Below are 17472 nucleotides of genomic sequence, written 5' to 3'. Positions count from 1 at the left end.
AACCTATTACAGTACCCAAACATTTATTATAAACCAAAACAATAAATACAAGCTGAAATATAAGGAATGGAGAGAGAGAGAGAGAGAGAGAGAGAGAGAGAGAGAGAGAGAGAGAGAGTATATGTATGTGTGTGCAGAAGCATAAACAATCCATGGAGATAAGCTCTACCCCTCTGACAAGGTTCTTTTTAACACATACATCCACAAAAATGTGCAGTTCTAGATAACCCTTAAAAAGAACCTTACCACTTGGGATTATAATTATATTTTAATAGTGGTGATCCCAAGTATGCACAACTAATAAAATAAAAAGACGAAACTTTAAAAAAAGTTTATTCTTAATTCATCAAGAGGTTAGATACATCTAAGCACTCCCCTGTCAAAATAATGTGGATTTTTTCTGCTTCATAATGGTTAAAGCTTAATGATTCTCCAAACACTGATTTAGCTCCCTTTGGAAAATTCTAGGACCACCACTGTATTTAAGTACACACACAAAAAGCATGTAATTTTTGTCTCATCTTTCCAAGTTTTCATCATTAATTTATGGTACATTTTTGCATAGTAAATTTCAGACTAATCACTGTGCTGATTCTGAACTTAATTACAACTACTACAGTATCCTTAATTTAAAAAAAAAAATCATTAAAATATAATTTTATATAATGTTAATTGTTCCGAATAAAAAATAAAAACGCATTATCGGTGAAAACTTACTTTTATTTCAATACCGATTAACCGGTTTAAGCAAGCGATGGCTGGGTAATTATTACAGGAAATATTACTATGTACAATAATCACCTAATAATCCTTCAGTTTTTCCCAAATATTATGGGGTGAGAAGTCCCCATGCCCATATGTGAAATGAAGGGGGGGTTGAAACGTGACATAGAAAAATTATATTTAATACCCGTATTTTGTCTTCATTTCTGTCTTCTTTCAATCTCCCTTTATAGACCTACTTGTACATAGCTTTTAGATCAAATGAAATATTTGTGTTAAGATATATTTCGAAAATCCAAGGTAGATAATTTTCCCTCATGGTAATATTTTGACACACTTTTTCCAAATCGCCGGCACGTGCATGAATGATGCAGGACGTTTCTTATACACAAACACGACACCAGTACAATGACATTTTTTTTTTTTTTTTTCATTTTAAAAATTTTATTTCTTTACTTGGAGTGATATGTATATTTCACAAATGGAAGAATATTAAATTTTAATTAACACTGAATTATATCATTCATTGATAAACATTTTATGACGATCTACACAGTAATGAAAATATTTTCCTTTGCTTTCCCGTGGCTGGAAGTTTTACAGCTAACACGATCAATCCCCAGCAATAAGGTAAACGATAGTTTACAAAATGCAATACAGATTTTAAATGGGTGCTACCGAATTACACATTTAACTTTCCCAATATATGGTAATAAGCTTTCGAATTACTTAACAAGAAATAGTCAATATATACATCTCTTTTTATATCATGTGTGAATACATATATATACACACACACACATAGATATAGATGTATATATATAAACACACAGACACAAACAGTATGCATATATAATGACACTACGTCAAATATTTTACTACAAGTAATTGTGGTATTACCTGCGGTTATGAGAATCCTTTCTTCGGGTATTTTTTTTCATATTGTTACGAAAGTCACTTTTCGCTCAAAAAATGACACACGTCTGCTACAGAGCCTGCACACTCTTTCGACAGAAATGAGTACAAGCGAGCGACAGCAACATCAGGCAAAAATCAAAACTCTGCTATCCCATAATGCGTCTATGCTAGCCTCAAGATGTTCGCTTAGTTCCAGTGCGGTTTGGTCTAACTGTGCAGAAGGAAGGAGAATAATGGTTTTCGTTACAAAATCATATACAGATTTCACATAATCATCACTTTAATGCAAAAATAAAATTAAATGCAATCAGACAGTGTTAAATGCTACATTATTAATCAATAAGCATATCGATTAATGCCCAAAATAATGAATGTAATTTTTAAAAAAATTAAAATGTTAAAATCGTGAACCAAAATAAGAAGTACTGTATTTGCTTGATTGCTTTTATATATATATAATCTCAAAAAAAAACCGAAGTAAATAACACATGCAACTGTGCGTGCAGATCTGAAAATGACTTCAAAATGCTGTTTTCGGGATATTAATTAAAACTATAGCCTGTTTTTTTTTTTTTTTTTTTTTTGTTTTGTTGTTTAACTTTTGGTTATTAAAGTATCATTGAAACTTAGAAGACACTGCAGAATATATCACTGTAAACAAAATCAATTTAACGCATTCTTCATTACAGGCACAATATAGTCTTTGTTGCTTTTGCGCCATAAATTTCTAAGGAAAACAACAGCAATCATCAAATATAATCGACCAATTATTTGAAAAGTATCCCACTGCAATATGGCATAAGGGCCATATATTAATTTAAAAAAAAATCCTGCTGCTGACTCAATGTTTAATTTTAAAAATAATATTTCATTTTTAAAAACAAGATTTTTTTTTTTTTTACATTATTAAAAGTGTTTTTGGAATCAGTTATTTGTTTTATTGAAGTTTTTCCGCAAAAAAAAAAAAAAAGAAAATAAAAAATTCAAATACACATGTAGTTTACAATTAATTAGTTTTGGCCAGTAGCGAGGTTTTCAAAAGATGTTCCCAATTAACATCAGCAAAAAAAAAAAAAAAAAAAAAAAAATCACTTCCCATATTATCTATCCATCTCCTTTAAGAGTTTGTCTAGCTCTCCCTTTCATTTATCAAAATACGCATCTGTACAACACAGATGGAAGTTTGTTTTCCGACACCCACCTACCCGCTAGCCGAAGGCAAACCGCATATCTATCTTGCAACCATCCTTCCTCAATTTAAATTTTGAGTGTAGTCCGAGCAAGAGGTACGGAAATCTTTTCTGGTAAGAGGATCCCTTTTGTTCCTCCCACTAATCTTATTGTTCTTCTCTGCACATGTTTCAAGTTAACACTCATTCCTCAAATGAAGCTTCCATGCCTGTATACAGTAATCAAGATATGGTCCAACCATTGCTTTATCAAGCTGGATAATCACTTCCTTAATCTTATTGACAAATTGCATTTGTCAATGTAAAACTTCAATTGCCACTTCTGAGCCCATTTACCTAATTTGTCTTGATCTTTTTGCAGTAGTATACCTGATTACTTAAAAAGTAATAAAAACTATGCAGCAGTTTTTATTTTAAATAAATAATGGTTTTAACTAATGTACAAGTTAGTGCATTTGCATATTTCTGTGCATAGCCAACTACATAAGTAGTTATAAATTGGCATCATTAAATATAAGCAACAATAAGTAAAAATAGTCTTCTCCTATGGTGAAGCGTTACTTATTTGAGGTAGTGCAATACCATGGCAAATCGTTGTGAAGGTATTCACAATATAAGATATACTTAATAATCCCAATTTATTACTTGTGTAGTTGGCTATGTACAGAAATGATGCAAATGCACTAACTTGTACATTAGTTAAACTATTTACGTAACCTGAGGCTTTAGCCCTAAACTATACCATAATGGTTTTAAATAATAAATATTAACAATTCACAGTTTGACTTGAAGAACACAACCTCACTATATCTCTGGCGGAGACAAGCCAGAGAATAATGGGCAGCCTGGCTACCTCCTAGTGGGGTGTGCAGGCAACGTGGAGTCCCACCAGGGGCCCTGCGGCCAAATGCCAGGACATACAACAGAACCTTACGCAATATGTCATATACAACACACAACACTTTTCTGGCATTTACAGTAGTACTGTATTCCTCCACAGCGAACATATAGCGCAGATGTGGGAAACCACAGGTGGCGCCTGACCCTAATACTATGCACACTATATCAACCGCAAGAAAAACACATCATCCTAGAGTATTGAGATATATAAAAATTAATAAATTTTCTGTTATACTCTGGCGCCACCACATAAGACTAGAGAAGTTCACAAAATAAGCTGAATACAAGAACAGCGCCGTATATTTTGTAGCCACGTGGGCGTGAACCAATCATTCAAGCGCGGGTGTATGTCTGTACCCTCGCGTTTGATTACTCTTAAAGTCAACAATGTCGAGCGTCAGCACGGAGCTGGGAACAGCTTACTGTGCCTTGACACCCATGTCTGGTCTATTGATGAAACTTAAAATTGCTTTGTCTCACAAAATATCTCTCCGCATTTGAAACAGTATGAAATATCTATCAGTTTTTTTGCATAGTCAAAAGTTTGAGAAGAAGGATAGTTGGTTAAATTCCCAAATTTCCCCTTCAGTACTGCCATGGTACTGTCAACAAGCCAACCAGATTTATTTTGGTTTTTTTAAAGAGCAATAAGATAATATTTCTTCCTATTATCCGACACAATCCCGTTTTTTTTCCACTACAGCCCTGCATTTTCTATCCAGCTAGAGTAAATGCGCCCACTTTTCAACTCGCGTTGGAAATAAATACCTGTAGTTCGGAATCCAGACCCGGATTCCGAACTACAGGTATTTGAGCAGGAGGCAGGAGTAGGCTCTCTTTCACGAAGCTTATTCAAGTTTTTTAAAGAACATTTATCAAAAAATAATAAATGAAATTGTCGCATGCTGGAAAATTTTCTAGATATATTAATTTAAATTAATGTGTGCGCCTCTCATTATTTTATTTTCATTTGTTTTTTCCAACCTTATTTTTGGCTTATTTTCCCAAAGGATTTAGAGCAGTTTTTCGAGTCGCCCCCTTTTATAATAGCCATTTAACCTGCGACCACCGCTACATTTGCATAAAAAGGCATTTTAATATGGTAAAGAAAACACATTAAAAATAGATTTTTCAGAATATAATTCTAGCTTGATATTAATTAACCTAATATTTAATGCGATGTTTGTACTTGCATCTAGGCAACCAGCTTCAAAATTCGCGGCCGAGTGTTTGTTAAAGCCAACCTCATGTCATCCTCAACATTGTCTGTTTCTTGCCTTTGTTTAGATATGAAGAAGCGTTGAAAATCCACTCTCGCAGAGATGTGTAGAGGCAAATAGATGTAAAACTCGAAAGGCAAGCATGGTGACATTTGGATATGACTTATAGCACACCACAAATGAATCACCAAGTTTCCATAAAACAAATCACGTGTCGAGGAATCGTTCCGCAGATCCAAGAATTCATCCTGCACTTCATCGGGAATGCTGCCTACATTCAGGGAAGCAGAGAATGGGTTTCGTACCAGTGCAGCAGCTTCTTCTGTACGCTCAGGGAAGTACCGCTGAAATTCCTTTTCAAGGGATTCAAGGTGCCTAGTAATCTCCTCCTTCGGATTCTCATCCAGTTCACCTTCCGATTCCTCCTACCACACTGCGGAGTTTTTCAAACATGGCAATGTATTCAAGATTTACTTTCCGATGCCAGTTTTGCAGCTTGGATACAAATGCCTGAAGATTATCTTGAAATTGGATAACGTGTTTTCCTTTCCCTGAAGTTTCAGGTTCAGCTTATTTAGCTGGTCTAAAATGTCTGATAAGTAAGCAACTCTTTTCTTCCAAGCTTCATCATTAAAGTAAGCCACAAGGTCATGTTTCCCTTGCACTTCCAGGAACAACTCAATTTCATCTTTCAACTCAAAGACACGATTGACAACATTTCCTTTCGACAACCAGCGTACAGCAGTATAGAAAAGAAGAACCTTGTGATCAGAATTCACATCTTTACTGAGTTCTTTAAACAAACGGGTGTTGAGAGCTCCAGACTTGATGCAATTCACAATTTTGATCAGAGAATCAAGTACCTCTTGCAGATTAGCTGGGAGAGTATTACTGGCAAGAGCATATCGGTAAGTCATGCAGTGAATGCCTTTTGCTTGGGGAGCAAGTTCGTTCACATTTGTCTGAAACCCGGCCTTTGACCCTAACATAGCTGGTGCTTCATCTGTACAAACCCCACAGACGTTTTCCCAGTGTAGTCCACCTTCAAAAAAGGTATTTATCTTATCCATAATATCTTCACCTTTTGTAGTAGTTTCAAGTGCACTACAAAACAGGAACTCTTCTTTGATATCATCTGAATGAAGATATTTCACTAAGACAAGCAACTGGGAACATGAACTTACGTCCGTTTCATCAACTTGAAAAGAAAACAATGGAGAAACTTTGATTTCATTCAAAACCTGCTCTTTCACATCTGCAGACATATCTGAAATGCGCCTCTGAATAGTGTTATTGGACAGAGATATTTGTCGCATCTTTATCTCGCTGGCTTCCCGAAGAATTAACTTCACATCTGGGGACTTCCATCTTCAATATGCAGGGTTTGATGACCGTTTCTCCAATCGTGTAAGGGTTTTTTTGTTTGGAAATTTCCAATGCGACTTCATATGACGCTTGCACTGCTGCTGTGCTCTGTTGCTGGAAACGTCCTGTAGGATCACGTCTCTGACATCTGAGACCAGTTTCATGGGGCCGAAAGAACTCAAAATCCTTTTTTAGTATTGTATGTTCTGAATGCTTTGTCTTTAAGTGACGTTTCAGTTTTGAAGGTTTTATAGATTCAGCACTGAGAACGACATTGCACCAAACGCATTGTGGCTTCCCTATGCCATTACTGATCAAGATAGTAAAACCAAATTTTAGATAGTTTTCTGAATATTTACGTTTTTTCTCCATGGGTACCGATTTAGCACGGACTGATGACGACCTACTGACGCTCTTTAGATTTTAGAAAGTGTAAGCAGTAGCTAACCCGCGCTCGACAGCGAGTGGCTGGTTTCTATCATGGCGCCAACTAAAGGTGGTTGACTATTGGCGAATTAAGTTCGCGCCAGTTTGCATTTTCCCATCGCTGACATTATTAAATTATATCATTGCAAATATGGTGGCGTCAGCAAAACTTACGGGGTGATCTTCAAGTGCGTTAAGAGAGCAACCCATCTTTATTCGACGGTCTGTTATTCACACATCGAGACACCGATTAAAAATGAATTTTAATATTGAATTTTGCATTATAGCGAATATTTTTTTCCCGTTTGCTATCTGTAACAGAATTTTATTCGAATGATAATACTGTATTTGTACATTTTATTTTTACAAAGTAAATCAAGGTCTGCCGCGGCGAAAATTTGAAAAAATATTTAAGGCCTGCCATAGCAAATAATTAAAATAATATAAAATGTTTAATATGTATGAACACGGCGGGCTTTTAATATTTTTTAAGTATCCGCTGAGGTGGACCTTAAGTCACTTCCTTTCATTTATCAAAAATCCCTGTTACTACCACTATTAGAATTGCAGTGTAGCCATATGTCGTATTGAAATAAATAAGTGGTGAAATTTCCTATAAAAATAATAGCAACTAAAAATAACCGCGGCGATCCCCCAGAAAACACTTCGCGACCCACAGGTTGGGAATCTAGGCTTTAGAGAGTAGTTTCACTACCAATGAATGACATTAACTGCAGACGGGCTACCAGGTCAGCTCCTGGGATTTATCAATGATATACAGGGATTTTGCAGATGGGATAAGGCGAAGATTATCCCGTTGTTTATGGCAGCGGTTAGGCCATATCGTGAGTTCTGCATACAGGTCTTTAAGCCTCATTTTAGGAGAGTTGTAAATCTGTTGGAAAGAGTGAACAAAAAGAGTAACGAGATTAGTGAGGAGGGGAAAAAAGGGGTGCTTTTACCAAGAATGGCTCAGTTGCAAACTGCAGTGTTTGGAGACTAGGCACTTGCGAGGGATCTGATTAAGGTGTTTAAGGCTTTTAATGGGTTGAGTAAGCTAAATGCTGATAGCACCATTCCTCTTGCTCACAACGGTGCATAAATTCAAATTGAGGAAGGATGGTTGCAGCACAGATGTGCAGATTTGCTTTCACCCAGCGGTTTGTGTGGATCGTTAGAACACACTTCTATCTGGTGTTGCAAAAGTGAATAGCTTGAATAAATTCAGTGAATAACTAGACAAAATGTTAGACGGGATGGATATGTGCAGCGTTATCTTTTTTTAGGTGATGCTGTATTAACTAGTTAAGATTATGATGAGAGCCTCTAGTTCAAATGGAACTGGCAAGTAAGCGTAAATGTCTTATTATGGGTGATTTTAATTTGCCTCTAATTGATTGGAACATATGGGAAGGAAACTATACATGGGGACGAATTTTTAAATCAACTAGATGATTATTTATATCATGTCAGGGAAAGTACTACGGAAAATAATATTCTAGACCTGATCATCACTCATGAACCAGATGACATAATAGGGCTGACATACAGGAACCAGTTGCTGTTGTTGTTTTGGTTTTTAGGCGTATTAGCAACTAAGGCCATATTGCTCCGGGATATGCGGTGGTCATTCCCTGATTCTTCTGTATTTGGTGGTGACGGTCTTTCTGATTCTTCTGTATTTGGTGGTGACGGGCTCGAACCCCGGTCTAATCAAGAAGCATGTGATACGCACTACTGCTCCTTCCCACCTGGCTACGGAGGCGCCCAGGAACCAGTTGCAGGAAGAGTTCTATGGTGGACGATGAAGAGAGGTAGCAGTACTTAAAAGCAAAGGAATAGGTTATAATTTCAGGAAAGGAAATTACGACAGCTTAAGGTGCTACATGGCCTCTATTAACTGGGTAGATATCTCACAGAGAACGAATACAATGAAATTATGTTGTACCTTTAAAATATTAATTACAGAAGCCTTGAATCCGTATATACCATTAAATTTTTACTCCACGAGGAGGATTTCAGGTTGTATGTTGCCAGATTACTTGAGGAGAAAAAGGTAGCATGGAAAAGTTAGAGCAATAAAGAGTACTGAAGCCTACAAAAGCTACAAATTGATCTGTAATAGTGCCACAGACTCCGTAGCCGAGTGGGCAGGAGTGAGAATGCAGTAGCACACGCTCCTTGAGTAGACCGGGGTTCAAGCCCCTGACTGCTGAATACGGTCGATCTGCCAACCCGCACTGGACCAGCGTGGCAGATTATGGTCCATTTCCCTCAGCATGAATTGTTGAGGAGGTTTCCATCCTGCAGTGGGTTGATAATGGCTGCACTTTACTTTTAGTGCCACAGAAAAAGTTAGGCTGGCAAAAGCACATTATGGGAAATCGTTGCAAAGAGAGCAAAGTGTAGGTTAAGGAATGATTCACATATATAAATGCAAAGAAGAGAAGGACAAATCAGATCGGTTCCTTATGTAATGGACGTGGGATAGTATTAGATACCCCAGCTGATGTTGCAGATGAACTCAACAGTTACTTTGCATCGGTATTTAAAAAAGAAAATCCCTTTATGTCAATGAGAAATTATGAGAGTGAAGTTGAAAAATATGTAATTAATAATATTGAAATTTCACATGATTATTTCATGAAAAAACTTTAGAGCGTACAATCGAGCCTTAAAATTATAGGGTATAGTTATAGGTAAACCTTAAATTATAAAATTATAGTTATAAGTAAACCTTAAAATTATAGGGTATATGCCATCAACCTGGGGTTGATGGCATATACCCTATAATTTTAAGGAAGGCGACAAGTGAGTGCATTGAACCATTAATGCTAATTATGAGAGCATCACTGGACTCAGGAGAGATTCTGTTGGATTGGAAAAGTGCCAGTATATCGCCAATACATAAAGGCGGTTCTACGAATGTAGTGGGAAATTACCGACCGGTCAGTCGATAGTAGTTTCCTACTACTGAAGTCGGTAGAATTTCAGTAGCAGGAAAAATCTGCTACTGAGGCAATGATCTAGGGTGGAATTCAAGATCGTTTAGATAAAAATGGAATTCTGAAGGATACACAGCTTGGTTTTGTAAAGGGAAAATCATTTTAACTATTTTGGCAGAGTCACTCATGAGCTAGATTTAGGGAATTAATTCGACATCGTTTATTTAGATTTCAGCAAAGCATTTGACTTAGTCCCACATAAGCGATTATTTAAGCTGGAACAGGTTATAATCACAGAGGATATCCTTAGATGAATAGCAGGATGGCTTCAGGGCAGGAGACAGGGGGTTGGAATAAATGGTTATTCTTCAGATGGGTTAAAGTAAGAAGTGGAGTTCCCAAGGATCAGTATAGGGACCACTGTTGTTTTTGATATTCTTAAATGACATCGATGAAGGGATAGAAGGCATGCTGTCTAAATTTGCATGTAATGATGTTGTTGTTGTAGCGTTTTTAGAAGCATTAGCGACTAAGGCCATATTGCTCCGTGTATATTGTCTGTAAATTGCGCGTATCCCGAGGTCGATTTTTTGTTTAGACGATATTTTCCGGCAAAAAAAAAAAAAAAAAGTCTGTTACCCTTCTCTGAGATCGAATAACTCAGCCACGTTGCGAAAAGGGCCCATAAAAATTCGACGGGACTCGAACTCAAGTGTTTTGGTATGTATTGTATATGTTTTATATAAAGGCGGCTCCTAGAACAAAGTTCATATCCGCCTTGTTCCACTGTTCATTTTTATAGACTTCGTTAAGGCTAGGCCAAATGTATGTGTAGTGGGGGAAAAAAATAAGAGGAGAACGGGGGGGGGAAATAGAGGAGGGAAAAAAAGATTTTTATCCTCACTCGGGAGAAAGTGATAGGATAGAAAAGAATTTTGTTAGTGAGCTTATGTGTGTGTGTGTTCTGTAGTATAATGGTGTGTTCCGGCCTTTTTGCTACCTGGAAGTGCAATCACCAGGACATCCACTTCCAGGAAATCGTCCCTAGCCGTGGGAAAGCAAGGCCTCCCCTGCAACTAGCTCCCCCCAGAGAAGAATTCCCCAGGGTGGAATTACTTACTGGGGAAAAAAGGGGTAGGATGAGAGAGGAGGGAACCTCTCAGAGGGTCCCGTACCAGGGTGTAGTGCGAGAGAGAGAGAGAGAGAGAGAGAGAGAGAGAGAGAGAATGTGGCTGTCCAGAACTGGGGAGCCCCAGTTCGCGGCAGAGCGCAAAAAAAAAAAAAAAAAAAAAAATGAAAGAAAAAGAGTGTTTAGTATGGCAAGAGAGCCATAACAGTGATATAATCTGCTGCGACTACTTCTGCTTTAGTGATTGGTGTCTTATTGGTTATTGATATTCGCTGCGAGGTAGAGCATTTTTCTTTTCGTGAAGAAATCTTTAGCAAAAGTCTGGAATGCTTCAAGGGTTTGTGGAGTTAGAAGTAGTTGCCAAGTGTGGCCGGGGTGGGATTGGGAAACTCTCTAAACAGCCGTTCTCTATGATCACAATATTCTGAGCATGTGAAGATTATATGCTGCCAGTCCTCGCGACCCCCGCAGAAACATTGATCTGTGTTAAGTAAACCAAGTTGATGAAGTTTTGCGTTTATTAATCCATGTCCTGTCACTAAAAATGAAGCTTCAAGGAACAGTGAAAACCAAGAGTTCACTGTTCTGGTTGTTGTGAATTTCACATCAGGGAGGAACCTTCGCGCCACAACTCCTGTCGTTGACGCATCCCATCGCTCTTGCCATCTCTTGATTAGCTCTGTGTAGCAGCGAATTCTTTCTTTCTTTCTTAGTGTCAGCGTCCAGGTCAATCCTTTTCTCTAGCATTATGGTAGGTATTCTCTTCTTAATTCCGTAGGAAATTCCTCGAAAAATGAGGTACAGGTCAAGGGGCAGTGCCCCCGCAATTACCTGTAAGGCTGCAACTGCAGAACTGTTGAGACAGATCTGCAGATTCGGTGGGTGGACAGCAGCATGGATCTCTGTAATGAATTTAGTTTCTCTCTGGCTTTTTTGTCGCCCTGTGGAACTAGACCCCGGCTGCAAAGGTAACAATGGGGAGAAAAAGCGCTTTATAATAGAGGAATATTGTTCGTCTGGATAATCCCCAGTCGTTCCGAGAAATTCTGACGATGGAAGCTGAAAATGTTTTGATTTTTGCAGACAGGTGTTGAAGATGTTGGAGGAATGAGAGCTTATGGTCGATAATGACTCCAAGGACTCTGGTTTGTGTTACCAACGGCAGCCGGATCCCAGCAATTTTGATCTGGGGGGGCCTTCTGAGGTCGAGGCTCGACTTAAAGATCATCAAATTTGTTTTCAAGGGATTGATCTGGAGTTTGTTCTTCTTTGTCCAATCTGTTAGGTTATCAAGGATTCTCTGTGCTAGATGGTCAGCAAAAGCTATGATTTTAGAATTGTGGAATGAGTTTTCAACTAGTCCTGCAGTGCAATATTCCATATTATGGGTCCCAGTATAGATCCTTGAAGACCCCCCTGGTGGAGTCTATTGGTTGATTGGTGTTTAGATTTGACTGTGATATGCCTATCTGCGAAGTAGTCTCTGAGGAACCAGTAGAGATTGGCTGGGCAGTCAGCAACTCGGAGGCACTCCAGTGTGCTCTCCCACCACACTCGATCAAAGGCCCGCTCAAAGTCGATGTATGTAAATTGCCAGTTAGTATTTAGAAGCGGATGATTTGATACGCAAGATCAGATCTGACAGGACCGCCCCGGTGTAAATACTGTGATAGAGAAATCATGTCCTCCATCTGGAACAGGGCTGAAACTAAGGGCAAGCAGCCTCTCAAATATTTTGGCCATGTTGGCTAGCAGGGCAAGGGCAATGGGTCTTACAGATTTAGGATCAGTTGGCAACTTATTTGGTTTAGGTATCAAACGGATCGGGGCAATTTAAGCTTTGAGGAATGTGGAATGCCTTAAGCATTTGTTATAGAACGTCAGTAGGATTTTTGGTCTTAGTTTAAAAAACCTGTTGTGAATTCACTTTCAACCAGATCCATTCCTGGACACTTCTTGACGTTGATTTTCTTCATCACGCCTTCGAGTTCCTGTAGCGTAAAAGGTTCTGCCTGGTGCAGTGGGTTGTAGGTTGCATTTCTCTTCCTGATTATCCTGTGCCCCACTTGGTCCTCGGTTGGGTCATCTGGAGGGAAGACCTTGTCCAGGATAGTGTTTATTGAGTCTTTCCAGCTTTTTGTCTCTCCTTGGTCTGATTGGATTGAGCTGTATACCTCCGTGGAGTAGATCTGGTTTCTTGCTATTTTGTAGAGTAGTCCCCATGGGTTGGCACTGCCTGATTCCTGGACGAACTTCCTCCAAGTTTCTCTTTTCCTGGTGGCTATGGCTTTGGTAAACTGATTTTTCTTGCGGATATAATCTGCGTGCAGCGCCTCAACATCGGGGGGGGGCAGTCCCGATGGCTTTGGTATTGCTTTCTGGCTCTGTGAACCTCTCGACGCAGGTTTGTGAACTCAACGTTCCACCAAGCACAGATTTTTGGGGAAAATTTTCTCCTTCTGGCTGATCTATAGGATATTTTGATAATTGCGTCTTGAATATTTGTTCCTAACTCTTCAGGAGTGAACACTGGGAGGGGGTTAATCCTCGCGTTCCGGGAAATCCTCCTTAATGGATCTGTGGATCTGTCAAAGAGCTGCCAGTCCACCTTCTTGAGGGAGAACCTGATGAATTCTGAGATTTTACCCTGTGTTGGTAGCCATGGGAAGGACGGCGATTTTACAAACTGTGCTACTCACAGGGGCTGCAGATGATGTAAAGCTCGGTGGAGTAGTTAATGATCACCGCCAAGCAGAGCTTCTTCAGAGTGACCTAGACTGACTTCAGGGATGGTCAGAAAAGTGACAGCTATGCTTTAATTCAGCAAAATGCAAGGTCTTAACACCTGTTTAGGAAATGCATAGGTTGTCTATTTTATTTTATTTTCTTTATTAATTATTTATTTTAGTTCTAATTTTATTATTATTTTGCCAGCATATGCCTTGGGCTTCCTTGCACCATATAGCCATTACTAATACATGTACTAAATAAAAATTAAGTTAGATCATTAACTCCTACAAATAACACTTTTGTGTAAATGTAAATGATTTTTCTCGTTCATATTAAATATTTGTACAGATGACAAAACGCAGTGATACGGAAACTAGTCAAAACCAGTGACAGATGTTGGATAAGAAATGGGGGTTGCAACTTGCGTTTCGAGTTTTTCAACTTTAGTTTTTTCGCTAATTATGGAATATCAAATAATGAAAAATAAAACACTTTTTGAAACTTACTTACTTTAAAAAAAAAAAAAAAAAAAGCAATCACTCGCTCCTTAACGAATTCGTCAATAATCTAATTAAAATTTGATATATCTAATTACCCCAAGGGCTCACATCTGGTGAGTTGGAGCTTGGCACATCCAGGGTCCTGAGCTGGATATCATCATTCTTCTCTTTCTTGGTGATTCCCTTCTACTTCTGTCACTCTCGGGGTAACTCACATTTTTTTTTTTTTGTCGGGTGCAACATAAGCCTCAGGCTTCCTTGCACCATATGAATAATAATAATTCTTCTGCAGAACGCATAGTTAGGACAGACCAACCTATCTGGCCTCATTTTATTTCTTATGAAAACCCATTGGCACCTCCTTAGCCAGGTGGGCAGGAGCAGCAGTGCGTAGCACACGCTTCTTGATTAGACCGGGGTTCGAGTCCATCACCACCAAATACGGAGGATGCGGAAAAGGTCAGGGAATGACGACCGCATATCCCCGGAGCAATATGGCCTTAGTTGCTAATGCTCCTAAAAACCAAATAACAAACATAAAACCCCAAACACAAGGTAAAAACCTATAGTACTTAGTACCGGGCATGGGTTGGAGGTTGAAAAGACGAAAGAAGATATCTACAAACACATACACATTTTTAAAGGCTTAGACCCAAATGGATGCCAAATAAATTGATGAGACTATCTACAGTGGCAGACAAAAAAACTGCATCACCTTAAAAAAAAAGTAACATTTGTAGTGAAACGTATAAGATATTGTTTGATTACAGTCATTTTGTTTGTCGCAAAGCAAAGGTATTGCGTCAGATAATGCTTCTATTGCATCAGACAGTAATTGCAAGGTATTGCATCAGCAATTTCTATAAATGCGGCGTTGGAAGGGAATACACGCTCATTAGTATCCTGTTTTGCGGATGTGTAAGCATGGCTTCATATATTCAGTTGACACCAAGAAAAAAAAAGTGTAGCTGTTGCTCTGTCTCAGGAAGGATTTTCTACACGTGCTATCGCTGATAAAGTAGGCTGCCACCAGTCAACAGTATCCCCGGTGCTGAAATTAAAGCGTGAAACCGGTGATGTGAAGAGAAGACCTAGATCACGCAGTAAGAGAGTGACTACGCCTTCCCAAGATTGATATTTGAAACGGCTATGCTTTCGTAATCGCCATGCTAGTGCTCCTGATCTAAAACTGGACTTTGAGATGGCCTGTGAAGCAAATGCACGAACTATCGAAAGACAGCTTTCGGAATGTGGTCTGCGTGCCTATCGGTCCAAGAAGCTTTTGTTGACCCAATAAATGAGGAAGAAGCAACTTGTTTGGGCTAAAACGCACGTTTCATGGACAAAGGAGCAACGGGACACCGTCATCTTTTCTGACGAATCGAAACTCAACCTGCATGTGGACATGTATTTTTGTAAAGGGCGGCTCCTAGAACGTCGGTTCAACTCTGCCTCATATCTCTGTGAAGAACAGTATCACTACAGATGGGCCAGTTATGTGTGACGTAGGTTTGTGTGTATTATTTGCGTGCTCTGTTGTGTCTAGTCACTTGGCCACCCACAAGCATCAATCACCTGGAGAAATGATTCTGGGTACTCGTCCACACCACGGGAAGGTGGACCAGTCCAAATTGTGCTCGTAGCGTCTCAATTCGAGACTCTGACCCACCTGATGTTGCCAAAAGGTGGGCAGATTCCTCCAGGGGCCCACTCCACAGGAGAAAATAAATAAAAAAAGTTCCTGTGGTGTATTTATAATAAAAATAAGTTCTCGTGGTGTATTAAAAGTGAGAAAAAAAAAGATGAAGAGAAAAAAAAAACGAAACAAAAAAAAAGGGAAAAGGAAAAACAAAGATGAAGGAAAAAGAGGGAAAAAAAATAATAAAAAAGAGAAGAAAAGGGAAAATTGTTCTCATTGTGCGTTTATATACAGGGTGATTCACTATCAGTGCGACAAACTTGCAGGAGGTGTAGGGGGCACAAAGACGAATCGGAATCACATAGCATGGCAGGGTCCGAAATGCCTTCGTCATGCGGTAGAGGACGTTGAACGGGAGGTCGCGTGAACAGCGATCCCGCTGAAAGTCAGCATTTGCGAACCGTTTCTGTTGAAGAAACCAAGTAGCAAAAGTCCTCCGGAGTGGATAATCCGCAGGCTCCAATGATTGGACGCATTGCAGATGGTATGAACTCATTTGGTTTGTTGACAGTATCCTCCATACAGTGGATTGGGAAATACCCAATCGTTGGCCTATCGCTCGAGTACTCGTACTGCCTTCTGCAAGACGTAGGACATTCTCCTCATTGTCTGGCGTCCTCGTCGTTCGCTCTCGATTCATGGTACCTCTCGTGAAACAACCAGTCTCACGTAACCTTCTGTGCACACGGGCGAAAATCGTATGATGAGGAGCACGCCTGTGCGGGAAACGTTCCTGGTACAAGCGCAGAGCGGCGCACCCGTTACAGTCCGCAGCTCCATACGCGAGGTGCATGTCGGCCAGTTAAACTTTTGAATACTCGTCCATCCTACTGCCTCGGGAACCGGTTCGCAAATGTGTTCCAGCGATCCCGCTGACTTCCAGCGGGATCGCTGTTCACGCGACCTCCCGTTCAACGTCCTCTACCGCATGACGAAGGCATTTCGGATCCTGCAATGCTATGTGATTCCGATTCGTCTTTGTGCCCCCTACACCTCCTGCAAGTTTGTCCCACTGGTAGTGAATCACCCTGTATATAAAAAAAGAAACAAACAAAGAAAGAGAGGTTTAGTTGGAGTTAGTTTGTTGATGGTTTGCAATCAGTGACTTCTGCCGGGCAAAGATGTCGGCGGTGAAGGCTTGGAAAGCAGCGAAATTAGTTGAGGTGCTGATAAGATAAGCTGATGGACTTGGTCTGGGGAGAAGTCAGGGATCATGCTCTTGTTGTTGTTGTTATCTAGTTTTTAGGAGCATTAGCAACTAAGGCCATATTGCTCCGGGGATCATCCGGTGGTCATTCCCTGACCTTTCCGCATCTTCCGTATTTGGTGGGTACGGGCTCGAACTCCGGTGTAACTTTGCTCTTGAGGCAATCTCTGTATTCTTGATACTGGACACATTCAAATATTAAGTGGTGTCAATTTTCGCTCGGTCCATAGAAGCATAAGTTAGTATTTATAAGCCCAAATTGCTGAAGTTTTTCATTAAGTGATCCATGTCCAGTTATAAGGAATGAGGATTCGAGACTGAGGGAAACCAGAGTCTATTCATTTTGAGCATCACAAAGGTCACATCCAGGAGAAAATTTCTGGTCACCACCCCCACGGCGGAGGTGTCCAGTCTGGTCTGCCTCACATTAATAAACTCATTTAAGCATCGAGCCTTCTCTCTTTTAACATTTGTTTTTAAGGAGAGTTCTATGTCAAGAATAAAGGCAGGAATGCCTTTC

At 39.5% G+C, this 17472-nt stretch overlaps 2 protein-coding genes across 2 annotated transcripts in view; both read right to left on the bottom strand.

Annotated features, from left to right (window-relative positions):
• The window catches only part of LOC150081707 (protein strawberry notch homolog 1-like), a 438163-nt gene extending 436378 nt beyond the window's left edge, over positions 1-1785 (bottom strand). Inside the window, exon 1 of the mRNA XM_090378817.1 lies at positions 1624-1785. Coding sequence (XP_090234943.1) covers positions 1624-1664 — 41 coding nt within the window. The 5' untranslated portion in view covers positions 1665-1785. The remainder of the gene's footprint in view (positions 1-1623) is intronic.
• Positions 1786-5421: 3636 nt separating this feature from the next.
• Positions 5422-17472, bottom strand: part of LOC150081706 (zinc finger BED domain-containing protein 5-like) — an 82079-nt gene continuing 70028 nt past the window's right edge. The window contains exon 2 of the mRNA XM_090380291.1: positions 5422-6149. Coding sequence (XP_090236417.1) covers positions 5422-6149 — 728 coding nt within the window. The remainder of the gene's footprint in view (positions 6150-17472) is intronic.

Source organism: Mastigoproctus giganteus, chromosome 8, assembly GCF_048544385.1.
Source record: "Mastigoproctus giganteus isolate SK-2022 chromosome 8, ASM4854438v1, whole genome shotgun sequence".
NCBI classification, from domain to species: domain Eukaryota; kingdom Metazoa; phylum Arthropoda; class Arachnida; order Uropygi; family Thelyphonidae; genus Mastigoproctus; species Mastigoproctus giganteus.
This window is presented reverse-complemented; position numbering and strand designations above follow the sequence as displayed.